Source organism: Erinaceus europaeus, chromosome 14, assembly GCF_950295315.1.
Source record: "Erinaceus europaeus chromosome 14, mEriEur2.1, whole genome shotgun sequence".
Lineage (NCBI taxonomy): Eukaryota > Metazoa > Chordata > Mammalia > Eulipotyphla > Erinaceidae > Erinaceus > Erinaceus europaeus.
Window position 1 is genome coordinate 48,211,284 of NC_080175.1, and position 19,176 is coordinate 48,230,459.

Below are 19,176 nucleotides of genomic sequence, written 5' to 3' on the forward strand. Positions count from 1 at the left end.
AATAAAGTTTTTCACATTGTTTATTTATTTTTTATTGGGAGAGTAATGTTTTACAGTTGTCAGTAAATAGAATATTTTGTACGTTCACATCATTTCTCAGTTTTCCACATCATAATACAACCACCACTAGGTCCTCTGCAGTCCTGTTCCAGGACCTGAACTCTGCCCCCTCGCCCCCATTCCAGAGACTTTTACTTTGGTGCAACACAACTCCAGTCCTTGTTTTTCTTAGTGTTTTCTCTTCATTTATTTATTTTTTAAAAAATAAATTTATTTATGTATTGGATAGAGACAGCCAGAAACTGAGAGAAAGGTTCAGATAAAGAGGTAGAGAGACAGAGTTAACTCTTGTCCTTCTTTACAGTTTGTGAAACTTTCCCCCTGCAAGTGGGTAAATGAGTCTTGAACCTAGGTCCTTGAACATTACACATGCACTTAAACAGGTGCACCACCACCAGACCCCACCCACATTTTTCTATTAGAGCAAAGCCAATATACAATTCTAGCATAGTGCAAAAGTTTTCCTATGTCCCCACAGCTTCATCATCACTGGTTGTTTCTAATTTGATGCATGTCATTTTTTCAGGTATAAGATGGTCTTTCAGCTGGTCCTAAGACATGATACCTAGGTGGCTACATACCCAAATCTGAAGTTTAGTATCAGTCCTAATGGCTTCCTAGGATGCACTGAAGTGTCTTTTGGGATGCTACTGAAGTGTATCATCCAAAAAGACTCACTACGTAAAGGCAGTCTGAAAGATTTTGATACTCGGGATTCACAATTGATTCTTGAATGTTATCTAGTATCTTTCATTCCATTTAAAATAATATTGATTTATTGAATGGTAAACTAGTGAATTTGGGAATCAATAGGTGTCACAGTCATAGGAGTGAAGAATAAATAGTGTAAATACCCACATTACATTTATATATTATATCTAGATTATGTTTCTGGCATGTAGTGAATAGTTGAATTATTAACAGTCACTTGAGAATAATGCATTCATTTTATTTAGGGGGGACATTTCTGGATTTATGTTTTCATTTTTCTCTTCTGTTGTTTCATTAAACTTAACAATTCTTTATAATTACTTTTGTGAATGTGAATCTTGCTAACAGTCTTGCTCTAATTTCATCATATAAAATTTTTCTTGAGGTCAGTTACTGACATTTTGTAGTTAAGAATTGAAATTTGTGATGTCAGTATGTCTGACATGATTTATTTTTCATCGATGTCGTTCTGTCCACTCATATCAGGTAAGAATTACTCAAGACACTAACAAATTTCCATAATCATTCACAATGAACAACAAAATGTTACCCCTGTTAGTCTTCTAATAAGTAAATTTTATCTCCAACCTTTTTTGGGATAGATGTAACCTGGATGATATAAGATCTTTCTGCCCGGATGGTTATTTTCTCCTTTTATTGGGTTTAGTTTTGTTGAGTAACCAAGTGAACTGGAAATATCTTTCATGTCCTCCATTTTCAAAGGAAAGGTTATGATTACAGGGACACAGGATGGTACTGTGTTTGCTTACACTCCTGTTTCCCTTTCCAAGAGGTCTATAGATTTAGGCATTGTCTGAATTATGCAACTGTGTACAGTGAGGAAATTGATGAGAAAGAACATTTGGAGGAAACAGAGTTAAATTTTTACTGGTTTGTATTATTTCAACAAAGCAAAGGACTGTAGGGGATGAGGGCAGAAAGAATGTTGGAGGGGTTTTGAAGTGTTAGTGTATGATGTTTGTGAGTGATCTAAATTGGGGTGAGAGCATTTTGTGGACACCTATCACTATGAGATGACAAATTTTACCCACACATTAACAACTGCACTTTAAAATATTAAGCATTCAATAAATCCATAAAACAACCAAAGTGCACCCAAAATATAAGAAAATAAAGTTAGGACTTAACAGAAATACCAACACATTTGAAGTTAAAATATGTCCTAATATGTAGTTATATGAAACATTGTGTATATACTTCTGCTGATTTATAGCAAATGAAAAAGGAGAAATAGTACTAATATCATTGCATTAGACAGTGTTAGAAAATATCAGTATGTGTACCAGTTGTAGGCACACCAGGATGCATGGCTACATTACCATGCATAGGGACCTGGATCAAGACCTTGGTCTCCACCTGCAGGAGGGGTACAGACTTCACTAATTGTAAAGTGGGTGAGCAGGTCCCCTCCTCCTCCCTTTGTAGAATCAATTCACTGACCAGAGAGTCTTTGTATTTGTAGGTGTGTTATATGAGGTATAGCTGCTGCAGTCATTTGGAGTTGTGGGAAAGCCTGAAAAGACTCCTGGCATCATCTGGATTCACCTTTAGTGACAACTGGAGTCACTGGGTCTGACATGGTCCAGGGAAGTGATTGGAGTGAGTTTGATGAATTAATTCTACTTGTAGTACAACAAATCATGCTAATTCAATGAACATGAACAATCAATAATTCACCATCTGCAGAGAGAACTCTGATAATGTTTCATTTACAAATGAACCATCTAAGAGTTGAGAACATGACCATGAATATTTACTAAACATACAATGCAGGGCAGAACGTGAAAACAGATACAAAGCCTTCAGGGTCACAGGAGAACTGGGCTATATCTTATAGTCAAAAGCCACAAGGGGGTACACAGGAACCACTAAATAGGGTAACTACCACCACAGAACCTCTCCTTCCATGAATATTTATGTGTATTAAGATCTATTAACTCACTTTTCGCTTTGATCATTAATCAGATATCAAGTGATCTCATAGGCCTTTAACATAGTTCTTTGTGAATACTTCTCAAGTTAAATTTTTCTTGTCTGTTTCATTTTTGTTTTGGGATTACTAAGTGTTATTTACGTTATTATTATACCATTTCATTGGGCCCCAAATTCTGGTTTCACCACTCTGAATTTCAGCAAGCACAAATTGATATGCAATTTTTTTCTGGGATTTTCAGGTTGCAACTTGGGATGAAAATACATTGATATTTAGTTGTGGAGCAGCACATTACCCAATACCATGCTGAGTACTGAAGTAGAATGACTCAAATGTGAATTACCTGGGGACACATAGGGTTCTGGCTGCAGGGAAGTGACTAGAATTCAGAGGTTGCCCAGGACCCATGTATAATGGGCAACTAAGCAGAATCAGGTGTACATGGAAGGAGAAGGTTTGCTCTCAAAGATTAGTGATTCTTTAAAAAAATAATTAAAAAGAAGATGAGACAGTATAATAAAATAAAGGGAAGAAAAGGTAGCATAAGCAAAAGGACTTTCATTCTCGAGACTCCAAAGTCACAGGTTTAATCCACCAAAGTACCATAAGTCATAGGTGAGCAGTGTTCTAGTCTCTCTCTCTTTCTCTCTCTCTGTATGTATATATATATATATATATATGTGTGTGTGTGTGTGTGTGTGTGTATGCAATATAAAAATAAATAAAATGTATTTAAACAATACTGTAAAAACAGTATGCAAACATACTGTAGTGTTCATAATATTTCTATTGCATTGAGAACATATATATGAACCATGGAGAATATATATATATATATATGGGCTACATTGTCAAGGAGTATTTTTAAGGTTTCTGTAAACTTCATTGGAAAGAGCTGCATCTCAATGATATCTTTTGGGGAAAACTAAATGTGATGCATGACTGACATACAAATTGCATTAAGATGGACTGTTTCTGATAATTTTTAACCTGATGATTGTGGAGTGTAAAACTGTTCCTGGAACTCCACTAAATCCTGCTCCTTAAAAATAGTAATTATTACAGTCATAACTTAGTCAACATTGAAGACTGATTCTGTTTTTCTCATTTGGCCTGTCTCAGGTTTAGTATCAACATTTTTGGTGAATATTTCTGAGGCCATTTAATTCACTTCTGTTGTGGTTCTCCATCAGAATCAGTGTTTATTACCAGGAATAGATCTAACCACTTGAAGGGGCACACAAAGTACAGCTCTTACCTAAGGAACTGAGTCTCCACATCTAGAGACAATAGCTGAATTCCCTGCAGGTGAACTCTGTTATCACTGGGGTGTGGTTATGTGTTACTGTGTAATGAGTAGCATGAGGCAGTGAGAGGGAGAGTGTAGCCCAGACACCAACTTCCTGCTTGGAAACTAAATTGCAGGATGAGCTCATGTTCTCCACAGGCACTCATGTAATATCAAGGGGGGTGTTGAGAATTGCCAGTAATTCAAATAATCCCCAAGATTAGCCCCAAGAGTAATTTACTAATTTGCACCTTACTAGGAAAATTATCTATATAATATTTGTTTTCACAAAAAAATTGTGTGGTAGTAATTCTACAAATTTTTGATGTCCCAGAATTTTAGTGGTACTTTGTTTTTGAACTCTGACTGATACTCAGATTAGTGACCACACATGTAGTGCCTCCTGTTTTTTGCCCTACACTCCATTTCCATTTCTTTATTTGAATCCTAATTTTATACCAGATGTTTATGTCAGTAGTACTTAACGCTATATGTTTTACCTTAAAACACACACACACACACACACACACACACACACACAGCTTTCAGTGTCAGAATAACTGAGCACTGCAACTAGATTCCCTCCAACAGAACATAAGGGCCAATCTGAATTCATCCTGAAGCCTGAAATTTAAGAGTTGTGAAGACAGATCTCTATTTTTTATTTTTCTGAATATTATAATACTGTTTATTATTTATTGGATAAAAACATCCAGAAATTGAGGGCACAGAGAGAGATTGGGAGACCACTAAATACCTGCTTCACCACTCATGAAGCTTTCTTCCTTCAGGAAAAATACCAGAGGCTTCAATCCAGGTCCTTGCACATTGTAGCATGACCACTCAATTAGATGTGCCACCACCCAGCCCCAAGATCTCTCTTTGTATAATTAGTATCATATAGACATTTAGTTTTTTTTTTTCTTGCAGAGAGGAGTCTTTCTGCAAAATTGTGTACCTCAGTATATACCTTTAGTTATCATATATCACATGAACATTCCCAAGGCTATTTTTTGCTTAAGATACAGTATTCTGTAAGTCTTCAGTAGAATAGACACAAATCTTTGACTTTGTGTAAGTATTACTGACAATCATCTGGTATAAATTCAGGATTCAAATACAGAAATGGAGATGGAGTGTAGGGCATAAAGCAGGAGGTGCTGCATGTCTGATCACAAATCTGAATATCAATCAGATTTCCGAGAACAAAGTACCACTGAAATTCTGAGATCCATCTCCTGCAGCATAGTGAGAACTATTGCTGAGTCTATAGTCAGTCACACTTTAAATGGAAAAAGGAATTTTTTTCAGTCTGAGACCTGCAGAGAGGTCAAGGCCAGCCATGACCAGGATCGATGTGGTACATGTGTTCTAACAGTTCTTTTTTTGTATTATTATTATTTGTTGGTATGCTTCTAGTTCTGCTGCTGGAACTGGTTCTGGGATCTCTTCTTTTACATTGCTTGACATTGTGGTCTATTTACATGGTCATTCTGTTACATTGGTTTGGTCTCACTCCCCCTACCTCTGGGAGATTTTGTTTAGCCCTTGATAGTTTTGTGCGTTTTCCTTCTCCCCGCCCCCTATCCTTACATACTTCCTGGGTTCCTGACTCTGCCCGGGGAGGAGAAAGATGGAGGAGCACATTGTGTGGTGATTAGTTTGTTGGACTGCTTGCCCACTCATAAATAAAGATTAAACTGCGTTCTCAGCTCAGCCACGAGTTTCTGGTCCTCTGTTACCCCCCCCCCCCATGAAGCCAACCCAGAGAAAACAACAAATTTTTGTTTATTTAACAAAGGAAATATTGGCAAAACCATAAGGTAAGAGGGATGCAACTTCATACAATTCCCACCACCAGCACTCTATCCTATCCCCACTCCTGATAGCTTTCCTATTCTTTAACCCTCTGGGAGTAGGGACCCATTGTCATTGTGGGGTGCAAAAATTTAAAGGTCTGGCTTCTGTAATTGCTTCCCCACTGAATATGGGAATTGACAGATTGATCCATATTCCCAGCCTTTCTCTCTGTTTTCCTAGCAGGGAAGGGCACAGGGGAAGCAGAGCTCCAGGACACATTGGTGGGGTTTTCTGTCCAGGGAACAATTCTTATGGTGTTGAGCTAAATAGTGACCAGGAAACTTTTAGATATTCCACCTCTTACCTCACCCCAACTTAGCAGAGTACAGCCCTCAGGGGAAAAATAAATAAACAAATAAAAAAGCTTTGATTTTCTGGAACAAAGTTCCCAGGTCAGTTCACTCTAGGTAACAGGAGCCAAGAAAAAGTCCACCAGGTTTACATGGACTCCACTTTCTTTTTGGACTCTGGAATTCTAGAAATAGCAAAGTACTTAACAATCATAATATTCAATAATTAAGAAATAATATATGTTAGAAGATAAATGTCCTATATAATATCTTTTGTTCAGAATAATACTGAATACCTATCCAGAAATTGTTACAATAAATGAAAATAACAATAAATCTCTTTATATAATAAAAGTTTTAAAATAAATAAAATACATAGATGTCATGTTCTGTAGTATTCGGTTCCACATCAATATTCTGAATTAACTATGTATTCTGAAGGTGAAATTCAAGTGTGCTGTATATTTATCATTTATATTTATTTTGAATATAATTTATTTGTGATTAAATGATGACTTACATGATTATAATATTACACTGACATATTTTCACAATGCAACCACCTGCAGTGTTCTGTACTGTGTTTTTGTGCTTTTTCATTTAAGTGCAAACAGATTGCAAATTTTCTCCCAGGTCCACCTTACCAAAGATGAAAAGTTGAGAGCAGGGCAGCATACAGTGACTCCTCTACTACCATGAACACACTGAGTTCCACTCTCCTGCTGCTTATGCTCCCTTCCTGTGGAGTATTCAATCAGGGAATCCCTCAGGGATGAAAAGTGCCCTTTTAGCATCCTGAATGTACTCAACTTTCCTTCTACTTACTTCTAGGGGTTCTGGACCAGGTCACCCTGCTCGAATCAGGACATAGTCTGGTGAAACCCACACAGACCCTGATACTGACCTGCTCAATCGCTGGGTTCTCATTGACCACTACTAATATGAGTGTTGACTTGTAGGGGACCACCAGAAGGCGAGCCTCTATCAGGCCCTCTGTAAATGAGGCTGCCGAGAGGAAAACATGGATAAAGAAAACCATGGCCTCTGAGTGAACCCCTGAAACACCCCTGTGCTCTTCTGATTTTGGCAAGACAAATTAATCTTGGGGAACAATAGTTGGCTGCTGAATAATCATAGAATAGTGTGTAAAATTAAGCAAATATCAGTTACCACTTGATCTTTACAATAAGCGATTGATCTTTACAGTAACCGATTTATCTTTAACTTACTGCCCGTAAATCATGATACCTTGTGTAATCTTGTATTATGTGTAGAACTGCTTGCCTTCACCTTGTCTTTAGCATGGTACTTCCTACCCCCTTATCTCTCATTTTTTCTCTCAGGTTTATTGTTCAACTTTACTCTGTATTGTACATGGTGACAAGAAGTGGCACCCAAATAGGGACATAAGAATGAAGGAGTCCATGAAGAGCCCCTGACCTGAAGTGTGCTGTAAATATACTGGGGAAATTCAGGGTATTGTTTTAAATACATAGGGAGTAAAGGATGGGGTAAGCCACATGCAAACAGTTATTTGCACAGACTATTCAGCAGCTTATAGCAGCTAAGGGAATAAAAGTGAAACAAAGACAAATTGACATTTGATGTGACCCTGGTTTCCCCAAGAAAGAACTTTAGATATTGAAATATGGGGGAGACTAGGTGAAAAATTAAAAGTTTTATGTCTGATATGGACCAAAAAAATGTTCTGGTTGAAACCTCTTCACTTTGAAACTTGTTAGGAGATTTTTTAGACCTTACTCATAAGTTACTTTAACTTTCACAGTGACTTGCTACTTCCCATATAGTTGTTTCTAAGATAACTCCCCTATTTAGAAGGACTACAAAAATTATCAAATAATTGGCTTTCGAGAGCATAAATTCTACTTGTTAAACTTCAATTAGTTCTTTTGAAGAGTTAGTCTCACATCCTCCATACCTTGGCCACTGTCACTGCCTTCTCCACCACCACACCCCTGTGAGGGGGAGAGAAAGAGAAAACAAAGAGAAAAAATACGGAGCAGAGAAAAATTCCTTTCCAGACTTTGCTTCAGTTTTTCATCACTGGGGCCAAACAAAGCATGATTAATAAACCCCTGGTTAAATAGAAAGGTTTGCTGACACACAAATGGGAAATATCAGATGTTCTACTAACATTGGGGCAAGGGTATGCTTGGCTATACACAGGAGCAGATTTTCCCATTTAAATTCCTGCCTTTACATTCAAAAGACCTGAGGAGACCTCCATCATTGCCACAAAAAAGTACTCCCTTGTTAAGAGAAGTGTCAGCTAGACAAGAAGATGTTTATGTACCTTTGTCTAGATTTATAGATCAGGTTTTAAAAATCATACCACAAGAAGAGGCAGCACAGATAATTATCAAACAATTGACACCTGACTTGTCAGATCTTAATTTGCCCTTTAAGAAAAACAGGCTCTTTAAGTGAATATGTATAAACCTATTCAGAGGTTATTCCTCCCTTCCTACAAGATTTAATTATAGCTGCTGCCCTGCAGGAAGAAACCTTTACTTAATTCTTTAATTAAATAAATAATGGAGCAAATGGTGCTACTAAGAAAATTGAGAGATACTTTTTCTGTAGACAGCAGGTAAATAGTAATAATAATAATATATTAATTACACCTATTTAATAATTAAATTTAATAATAATTATTGAATAACAATATAGTAAATAACAATTATTAAATAATAAATTATTATTTATTTACATGTTTGTATGTGTGTTTTGAGTTTTGCTTTATAGACTCAGAAAAATTAATTTTAAGGTTAAAACTTTAAGTAATCTTGAAGCCACATTCTTAACAGATTAGGTTAAAAAAGGGGCTTTGCAACACAGTTCTTATGTAGTAATATAAAAATAAAAATTATTTTGCTAAGGTAAATAAGTATTTAAAGTAAAAGCCTAAGTATTTAAATTGACTAACTTCTTAAAAGTGTTAACATGACAATTCTTTATCTCTAAATTAAAATACAAATAATATGTATGTTTTTAAGTAGGAGATGTTCCAAGACATTATGGAGGGCTCCATAATGCCCTGTGAAAATATCTCTGTGGAAATCAGTCCACAACAAAATTTGTTGTTTGTTTGGCACTGTAAATCTTCTGAGAAATATTGTCACAAATGTGTTTTAATTCTTTAAATAATTTGAATTTGTTTAAAGTTTAAAGTAAAATCAATTAAAAAAATCAATATACTCATTACTCGGGTGAGACCTTTCCTTTAATAGTACACTCTAATTTCATCTCAGGTAGTTCACTTTCTAACAAAGTCCCATAACCTAGATATACACCAGTTTCTGTGAGAGAGAGCTTATGTGCACACATATCCATAAACTACTGCAAAATATATACCTGAAAGCAGGATTACACTAGAGTTTGCAGTGAGTACCTCCCTAACACTTTCTCTCCACTATTCCAAGCTTGGGATCCATGATTGCTCAACAAATTGTTTGGCTTCATATGTTAACTCTCTTTTCAATCACCAGGTTCCAGATGCCACCAGGATGCTGGCTAGGCTTCCCTGGATTGAAGACCCCACCAATGTGTCCAGGAGCTCAGCTTCCCCAGAGACACACCCTACTAGGGAAAGAGAGAGGCAGACTGGGGGTATGGACCGACCAGTCAACGCCCATGTTCAGCGGGGAAGCAATTACAGAAGCCAGACCTTCTACCTTCTGCAACCCTCAACGACCCTGGGTCCATGCTCCCAGAGGGATAGAGAATGGGAAAGCTACCATGGGAGGGGGTGGGTTATGGGGATTGGGTGTTGGGAATTGTGTGGAGTTGTACCCCTCCTACCTTATGCTTTTGTTCACTAATCCTTTCTTAAATAAAAAATTTTAAAAAATCAATATACTTTGGTTAAATTTGGTTTAAAGATCCTGACTTTCAGAGATTGCTAGATAAGGTTAAATAAGCTAGACTTTAGATTTACTTCCTCTAAAATTCAAACAGAGCCTTTTCAAATAAATATCATACATTTAGGGGATGTCTCTATTTTAACTGAGTGTGACCAAAGACTAAAAGAGTAAAAGACCTTCTCGTTAAAAAAGATAAAATAAGCCTAGATAAACAAGAAATAACTTGTCAATGGTTATGCTGATAAATTTCATGCCTAAAGCTTTTTCTCTGGTACCCCTCTTTATATCTTTCCACATTTAAAAATATCTAATTTGTTTCAAGAAGTGTCAAAAGTTTATTCTTGATAAGTAAAATTGGTACATATGCTTCTGATATGATAAAAAGCTTAATATTTGATAAATCTTCATTAAACAAAATTAGTCTAAAGATGTTATCTTAAGATGGTGTAAAAGTAAAAGATTATTTTAAACATTGAAGCTATGAGGTTTTCTCTAGCCTTTTAAATTGCCATATCAAAGTTCCAAAGGTAAAATATAATAAAGTTTTGCATCCACCCTTGCTCATAGTCACTCTTGGGGTGTTACATAAAAAATAATATACAGCTAGATAAAAATATATATATAAACAGGTGTTAAAATAGACTTGTGATGACTTTTATGAGTAAAGTACTATGAACCTAACATTAAACTAAATTCTAATACTATGCTTAAATTGTTTAAGTGATTTTAAAATCATACTACAAAGATGATAATCATTTTATTGTTAAAAAGGCTTCCCAAAATTATATAAAGATATTTATACAAATTCTAAGTCATTAGATTATCAATTTTAGGATTTTTTTCCTGGCCTTGGGTATATCTTGCTGGCCACATATGAAAGACTACAGCTGTGTCAAGCCTTCACATAAAGAACCAACCTTTCATTTGGTGAGAATATTTTTTTAAAATAAAAAATCCCCTATATGTAGTCCAATTTCAGCTTATGTGACTTAACAATGTTTTTATATTTTTCCAAAGATAAAAAAAAAATCAGCTGATTTTGACATCCTTAGTAGTCTTTACTGATGGGTCCTCCTTAGAGACAGGCCATTGCTGAACTTGCTAATAGAATGCTGAAACAGACAATTCATGCGTTTTTGAAAAATAAAAAGGGGGATACAGGACTGCAGACTCCACACAACAATCTTAATAGAGCACTCTTTACCATTAATATTTTAAATTTGGATGCACAAGGAAAATCTAACCGTGACAGGTTCTGGAAAACCATAACTAACAGTGGATATGCACTGGATAAATGGAAAGACCCCTTGACAGGGTCTTAAAAAGGACCAGATCCTGTCCTCATATGGGGACGAGGGCATGATTATGTTTTCTCCCGTACAGATAATGAAGCCCACTGGCTAACAGAAAGGTGTGTCCAGCAAGTAGAAGAGAAGGAGATGGAATGCATGAGAATGGAAGAACCTGAGAGAAATGTTATGTTATGAGAAAATGTTATGAGCTCTAGAGGAGGGGTAGACTGACACCTTGGATCTACAAGGGCCTACATGCCATTCCCTTAGAGACCTGTGTCAGGAAATGTTTCTATTACCAAAGAGGACAGCCATTGGAATGTGACATGTAAAAACTGTTCGATTTCTAACTGTATTATGGGTATAGGGGAAAACAAGCAAGTGCTTGTGGTAAAACAACCATATTCCATAATAATACCTGTAAATTTAGCCTCTCCATGGTATGAAGATAAGGGGCTCCAAGCCTGGATAAAGTTTGAACAGGCATTGGGATCCACACAAGATTTGTTGGGCTTTTAATAGCTGGAATATCTGCTCTGATTGTTATGATAACTGCCACAACCACAGCTGGTGTAGCCTTGGCTTTAGAGGCACAAACTGCCTATGTTGTTAATCAATTAGCTTAGAATGTTAGTCTCACTTTAGGAACCCAAGAAAACATAGATAAAAAGTTAGAAGCCAGGCTTAACACTTTATAGGACACTGTTCAAGTAATTGTTGACCAAGTACAAGCATTAAACGCAAGAGGGACCTTCCAGTGCCATATTAACTTTAAGTGGATCTGTGTTACTAATAATTTATATAATATCGCCCAATACCCATGGGATAAAATTAAAAAAAAAACATGTTTGGGGCATATGGCATAATAAGAATATAAGTTTGGATATTTTAAAATTACATGAGGAGATAAGAAACATTCAAGACGCCACACCATTACAAGACGATGGGCTGGGAATAGATCTGGAAGGAATTCTAAAAAAGATTGCCAGTCCTACTCAGTTACTCCATATGATGGTGGGGCTACTAGTCCCTATTGGAGGCATCATGATAATTATTTGCTGCCTCCCCCTTCTCTTCTGCTTGATTATTAGGCAGCTGCATGGCCTCTAGGCACAATTACATGCCTTACAAATACATATGCAAAGCAAAATCAACATTTAATAAAAAATAAAAAAGGGGGACATGTAAGGGACCACCAGAAGGCGAGCCTCTACCAGGTCCTCTGTAAATGAGGCTGCCAAGGGGAAAATATGGATAAAGAAAACCATGGCCTCTGAATGAACCCCTGCAACTCACCTTTTTGTGCTCTGCTGATTTTAGCAGGACAAATTAATCTTAGGGAACGATAGTCAGCTGCTGAATAATCATAGAATAGTGTGTGAAAGTAAGCAAATGTCAATAATCACTTGATCTTTACAATAACCAATTGATCTTTACAGTAACTGATTTATCTTTAACTAACTGCCAGTAAATAATGACACCTTGTGTAATCTTGTTTTTTTTTTACTTTTTTTTCATTGGGGAATTAATGTTTTACATTCAACAGTAAGTACAATGGTTTCTACATGAATAACATTTCCCAGTTTTCCATATAACAATACAACCCACCCACCCACCCCAGAGTCTTTTACTTTGGTGCGATATGCCAATTACATTTCAGGTTCTACTTGTGTTTTCTTTTCTGATCTTGTTTTCAACTTCTGCCTGAGAGTTAGATCATCCTATATTCATCCTTCTGTTTCTGACTTATTTCACTCAACATGATTTTTTGAAGGTCTATGTAAGATTGGCTGAAAACAGTGAAGTCACCAATTTTTACAGCTGAGTATTATTCCATTGTGTATATATACCACAACTTTCTCAGCCACTCATCTGTTGTTGGACACCTGGGTTGCTTCCAGGTTTTGGCTATTACAAATTGTGCTGCCAAAAACATGTGTACACAGATCTTTTTGGATGGATATGTTGGGTTCCTTAGGATATATCCCCAGGAGAGGAATTGCAGGGTCATAGGGTAGGTCCATTTCTAGCCTTCTGAGAGTTCTCCAGACTGTTCTCCACAGAGATTGGGACCAATTTATGTTTCCACCAGCAGTGTAGGAGGGTTACTTTGAGCCCACATCCTCTCCAGCATTTGCTGCTGTTACCTTTTCTGATGTATGACATTCTCACAGGAGTGAAGTGGTATCTCGTTGTTGTCTTTATTTGCATTTCTCTGACAATCAGAGACTTGGAACATTTTTTTCATGTGTTTCTTGGCCTTTTGGATCTCTTCTGTGGTGAATATTCAGTCCATGTCCTCCCACCATTTTTAGATGGGGTTATTTGTTGTCTTGTTGTTGAGTTTGGCAAGCTCTTTATATATGTTGGCTATTAACATCTTGTCTGATGTATGGCATGTAATCTTGTATTGTGTGTAGAACTTTTTGCCTTCTGTATAAATCTTTGAGTCTCAGAAATAAAGTTACTGTGTCTTTGGCATAGTCCTCCCTACCCCCTTAGCTCTCATTCCTTCTCTCAGGTTTATCACTCGACTTTACTCTGTGATGGACATGATGACAAGACTGGCTGGGTTGATAGCCTTCTGAGAGGACACTGAAATGGCTAACACACATTTTGTGGGATGATGATCAACACTTCAATTCATCTCTAAAGAGTCGGGTTACAATTTCCAAAGACACCTCTAAAAACCAGGTGACCTTAACAATGACCAATATGGGCCCTGAAGACACTTCCAAGTATTACTGTGCAAGAATAGCACAGAGACACAGTCCAAGACATTCCAGTACAAGAACCCTGGCTGGATTTCACTAATAACCGTTCCCTAAAAAGCAGGAAAACATGGGCCTGCCACTTCCTTCCTGATCATGGGACCCAGCATAATCAGAGCCAGTGTTTCTCCTCATTCTGTGGTCTGAAATTTCACAAACCTACATAGTCTTGTCTGTGAGTGAGGTGACATATTATTTTTATTTGTGACAAATTATAAGTAAACAAGATTGTGAGATTACAGAGCACACACACACCACCACCACCAACACCACCAATAACTCCATCAACACCAACACCACCAGCAGAAAGGTTCTCTCACCTCCCAAGGAAAACCAGAAGAGTTCTCATTAATTTTGGAAACTGTTTGTGTCATTAATTCGATGTTCATCTATTGAAAATTTCTATATTACAAACAAGAGTGAAACTACCATGGTATTTGTTTTTCTTCTCTTTACATATTTTGCTTTACATATTCACCTTACACTAATTTTGGCCCTAGAACATGTTAACATACTATTTTTATTGTATAGAAGTATCCAGTGGGATATATGTCATTATTTCTATCAATTTCTCCCTTTCTCTGTACACTTCACAAATTAACTGCTGGGAGTAGAAGATTAATTTTCAGGACATGAGATCTCCGTTACATCCTTGATGGGGAAAGAAGAAACAATAACAGAAAGTGATAACATTAAGTAAAACTTAGACTGGGTTGACTGCATATATTACAATGCTGGCAATCAGGTTCAAGCTCCTGGTACCCACCTGCTAGGAGAAAGTATTTATGAGTGATGAAATAGGGCTGCAAATGTGTGTGAGTGTGTGTGTCTGTGTGTGTATGTGTGTGTGCATGTCATTTTCTACCCTCCTTCTATATCAATTTCTAGATGTTTTCATTGGAAATAAATGAATAAATAGTATTTATTTTATTTATTTTTCATTTTTAATTTATTTTTTTATTTAAGAAAGGATAAATTAACAAAACCATAGGGTAGGAGGGGTACAATTACATACAATTCCCACCAACCAATCTCCATATCCCATCCCCTCCCTGATAGCTTTCCCATTCTCTATCCCTCTGGGAGCATGGACCCAGGGACCTGGTGGGTTGCAGAAGGTGGAAGGTCTTGATTATGTAATTACTTCCACGCTGAACATGGACATTGACTGGTCGGTCCATACTCACAGTCTGCCTCTCTCTTTCCCTAGTAGGGTGGGTATCTAGGGAAGTGGAGCTCCAGGACACATTAATGGGGTCTTCAGACCAGGGAAGCCTGGCCAGCATCCTGATCTGGAACCTGGTGGCTGAAAAGAGAGTTAATATACAAAGCCAAATAAATTGTTGAGCAATCATGGACCCAAAGGTTGGTATAGTGGAGATGAAGTGTTGGGGGGTACTCACTGCAAACTCTAGTGCACTTCTGCTCTCAGGTATGTATTTTGCACTAGTTTATGGATACGTGTGAACATATGCTCTCTCTCACAGAACCTGGTCTATATCTATGTTTTGCGACTTTGTTAGGAAGTGAACTTATTGCCTTTTTTGCAATAATTGTCCTCATTTCTGTAATTAATATTTGAATAATTTTCTTATTTATAGTGCCTTATGAATTACTAGGAGTTTCTCCTGGGCTCATATCCTGATTCATTATGGTAGTCATTATATTTGCTCTCATTGTAACCTTTTTTTTTTATCGATGTGGGTTATATTTTTCTGTCCTGACATTTATTGTGTTGTGAGTACAAGCTATGATAAACTACAGTCTATTCACAAATGAAGTCACAAACCTCACAAAGTAAAACAATAGCATCTCAAACAATCTTTGATGCAGTTTAACCAAAACCAATTAACTGAGCAACATCTCCAGTCCCAAAACAAAAACAAACAAAACCAAAAAAAAAAAAACACAAAGCAAGAAAATAGAATTACACAAATCAAGTGACCACTATAAATTCTAGAGAGTTAGACGAGAAAGAAAAAGAGGAAAGAAACACACATACATACACACACACACACACACACACACACACAAAGACTACAATCTGAGTCAGACTTCTTCCACATGATATTTCACAAACAAGTGCCAGTGAATACAGAAAGAAAAAGAAGAAATAAATAAACAGCAGTGAAAAGAAAGATATTTTTTTGATCAGCTAGGATAAAATGGAAGGTGGAAAAAAGAGAGAAAAGCAATTTCTTCCCACAATGGATAGCACCCCCAGTCACCTATCAATAGAAAAAGCTATATCAGTTAATTTTGGTTAACCTGGAAAGATTGGAAAAGATACAAAAACATATAGTAATACTAATACTACTAATAATACTACTACTAATGAAATAGAATAAAGTAAAAAAAAATTAAATAAATAGCATTCTGCAGTTTAGACCACTCCAGATTGGCACACAGCCTGATCCCCTTCCTAAGCAAAGCAAATACAAATAATTACAAGAAGCAACTATCAAGCAAATTCCAAAGGTAAATCCAGGGATGTAGATAATCTTTACTAGTCAAGACTGAGGCCCTGATTGGTCAGGTTTTCTGTAACTTAGCTAAAGCTCTGGCTCACTTCCAAAAGAAAAAAGAAAAAAAAGGCTTGGGGAGTTATCTTCCCTCCTTGGATGACACCCCTGCTGAACCAGGAATCTTGATAAAGAAATTAGATCCCTGGGTTCAGGTGGTAGTGCAGTGGGTTAAGCACAAATGGCACAAAGTGCAAGGACTGGTTTAATGATCTCAGTTTGAACCCTGGCTCCCCACCTCCAGGTAAGTTACTTCACAGGTGGTGAAGCCGGTCTTTCTCTTCTCTCTCCATTATTCTCTGTCCTTTCCAACAATGATGACATAAACAACAACAAAAATGACTACAACAACAATAAAACAAGTACAAAAAAGAGAAAAGTAATACAAACAAATAATAAAATCATTGTACCCAGTTACTTTAAAAATAATTTAAAAAAGAAATAAACTCCCCAGGAAGTCTTCCATGAGTAGCTGCCAGCTGGTGGCATGGGGCTGGTTTTGGGGTGGGGAGTAGTGAGTGCAGAAATAGCAAAGCCAAAAATAATTGTTTCCTTTGTCTTTTTATTCTCTGTTTTTCTGCCTAATAGTGGGTTATAGGACTCATCTTTGCCTTCATCCTGACCACCCCCTGCTCTCTCCCTCCACCACTGACCCCAAAATCCTACCCTCACTTGAGATTCCCAGGTTGAAAGCAGCTTCACTGCAGAGCTCACATAAGATGTTGTCTCCAAAGCTGCCATCATGGCTTTGCCTAGAATATGCATTTCTCTCTCTACTGTCTGTACAATCATAATTCTATAACTATAACAGAACTGGGTGATTTGGAAAACAGCTATGCTCAGGTTTCCCATTTGATGCAGAGTTATCTAACTCACTAAAGTTTCTAAGATGCATAAAATTTAACACCTATAAATAGCTCACCTTGTAAAAAACACACACTACCAAGCACCAGGATCCAGGTCATAGCTTCAAGTCCCCACCTTAAGGAGAGTTGCTTCACAAATAGTGACAATTGCTTCAGGTGACTCTCTTTATTGCTCATGCTAACATAAGTAAATGAAAAGTGGAAGGAGAAATTTTCATACAGGCACCCAACACTGGAATGAATCAAGTATAAAAATCATCAGATGAAAATTCAATGAAAATACCTATTTTAATATTCTTATAAAAACCTGAATCACTTATATATCAATAATTCTAAATTTAACAAAGACTATATTTTACTGGGGATTAGGAGTTTATTAATAATATTCAAGTCAGAAAAATGCAAATAGAGACAACATTGAGATAACACCTCACTCCTGTGAGAATAATATACATCAAAAAGGACAGCAGCAACAAATGTTGGAGAGGCTGTGGGGACAGGGGAACCCTTTTGCATTGCTGGTGGGAATGTAAATTGGTCCAGCCTCTCTGGAGAGCAGTCTGGAGAACTCTCACAAGGCTAGACATGGACCTTCCATATGACCCAGTAATTCCTCTCCTGGGGATATACCCCAAGGACTCCATAACACCCAAATAAAAAGAGGAGTGCACTCCTATGTTCATAGCAGCACAACTAATAATAGCTAAAACCTGGAAGCAACCCAGGTGCCCAACAACAGATGAGTGGCTGAGAAAGCTGTGATATGTATACAGAATGGAATACTATACAGCTATCAAGAACAATGAACCCACCTTCTCTGACCCATCTTGGACAGAGCTAGAAGGAATTATGTTAAGTGAGCTAAGTCAGAAAGATAAATATGAATATGGAATAATACCACTCATCAACATAAATTGAGAAAGAAGATCTGAAAGGGAAAATAAAAGCAGGATCTGACCAAATTGAAAGTAGGGCACCAAAGTAAAAACCCTGTGGTGAGGGGTAGATATGTGGCTTCCTTGGCTGGTGGGGGGTGGGGGTGGGGGAGTGGGATGGGACACAGTCTTTTTGTGGTGGGAATGGTGTTTATGTACACTACTAGTAAAGTGTAGTTATATAAATCACTAGTTAATTAATGTGAGAGGGGGAAAATTAATTGTATACCTCGAAGTTTCTAAAACATAGACTGAGTCTTTTTCATATATAGGGTGTGTATTTGATATGAAGACTCTCTCAAAAGCCTAGACCAAGTAGATTAAAAGCAACCGGTGGCACAGCTATATAAAAGATACTAGGTACTATACAGCAAACCCTAACAAAAGGACTTTTCAAAGTTAACCAAATTACCAAACAATGTGATAACATTAACTATCCATTGTCTTTTTGAACCATAAGACAGCAGGAAACTCACATCTCCACTAGAGAGCCTATATTTCCCCAAGTCCTGGAACTTTATGATAAGGCCCACTTTCCCGCATGCCTCTCCCAATCCATATCAAATAATATTGCATCTGCCGATCACAACCTAATCAACACAATGATTTCCACCTCAACATGCTTCAGCTAAGACTGCGCCCAGAGACCTCAGGTGTGGAATGACAACCCTTCAGCTTCATTACTCAGGTGAGACCTTTCCTTTCATAGTATTCTCTAATTCCATCCCAGGTGGTTCACTTTC

General features: G+C 37.1%; 1 gene segment (V, D, J or C); it reads left to right on the forward strand.

Moving 5' to 3' along the window:
* The first annotated feature begins 6,858 nt into the window (after positions 1–6,858).
* Positions 6,859–14,153, forward strand: LOC107522985 (immunoglobulin heavy variable 2-70D-like). The segment is given in 4 exon segments: positions 6,859–6,904; positions 6,995–7,118; positions 12,547–12,556; positions 13,920–14,153. Coding segments are annotated over 4 exon segments (414 nt in total).
* Positions 14,154–19,176: the final 5,023 nt, after the last annotated feature.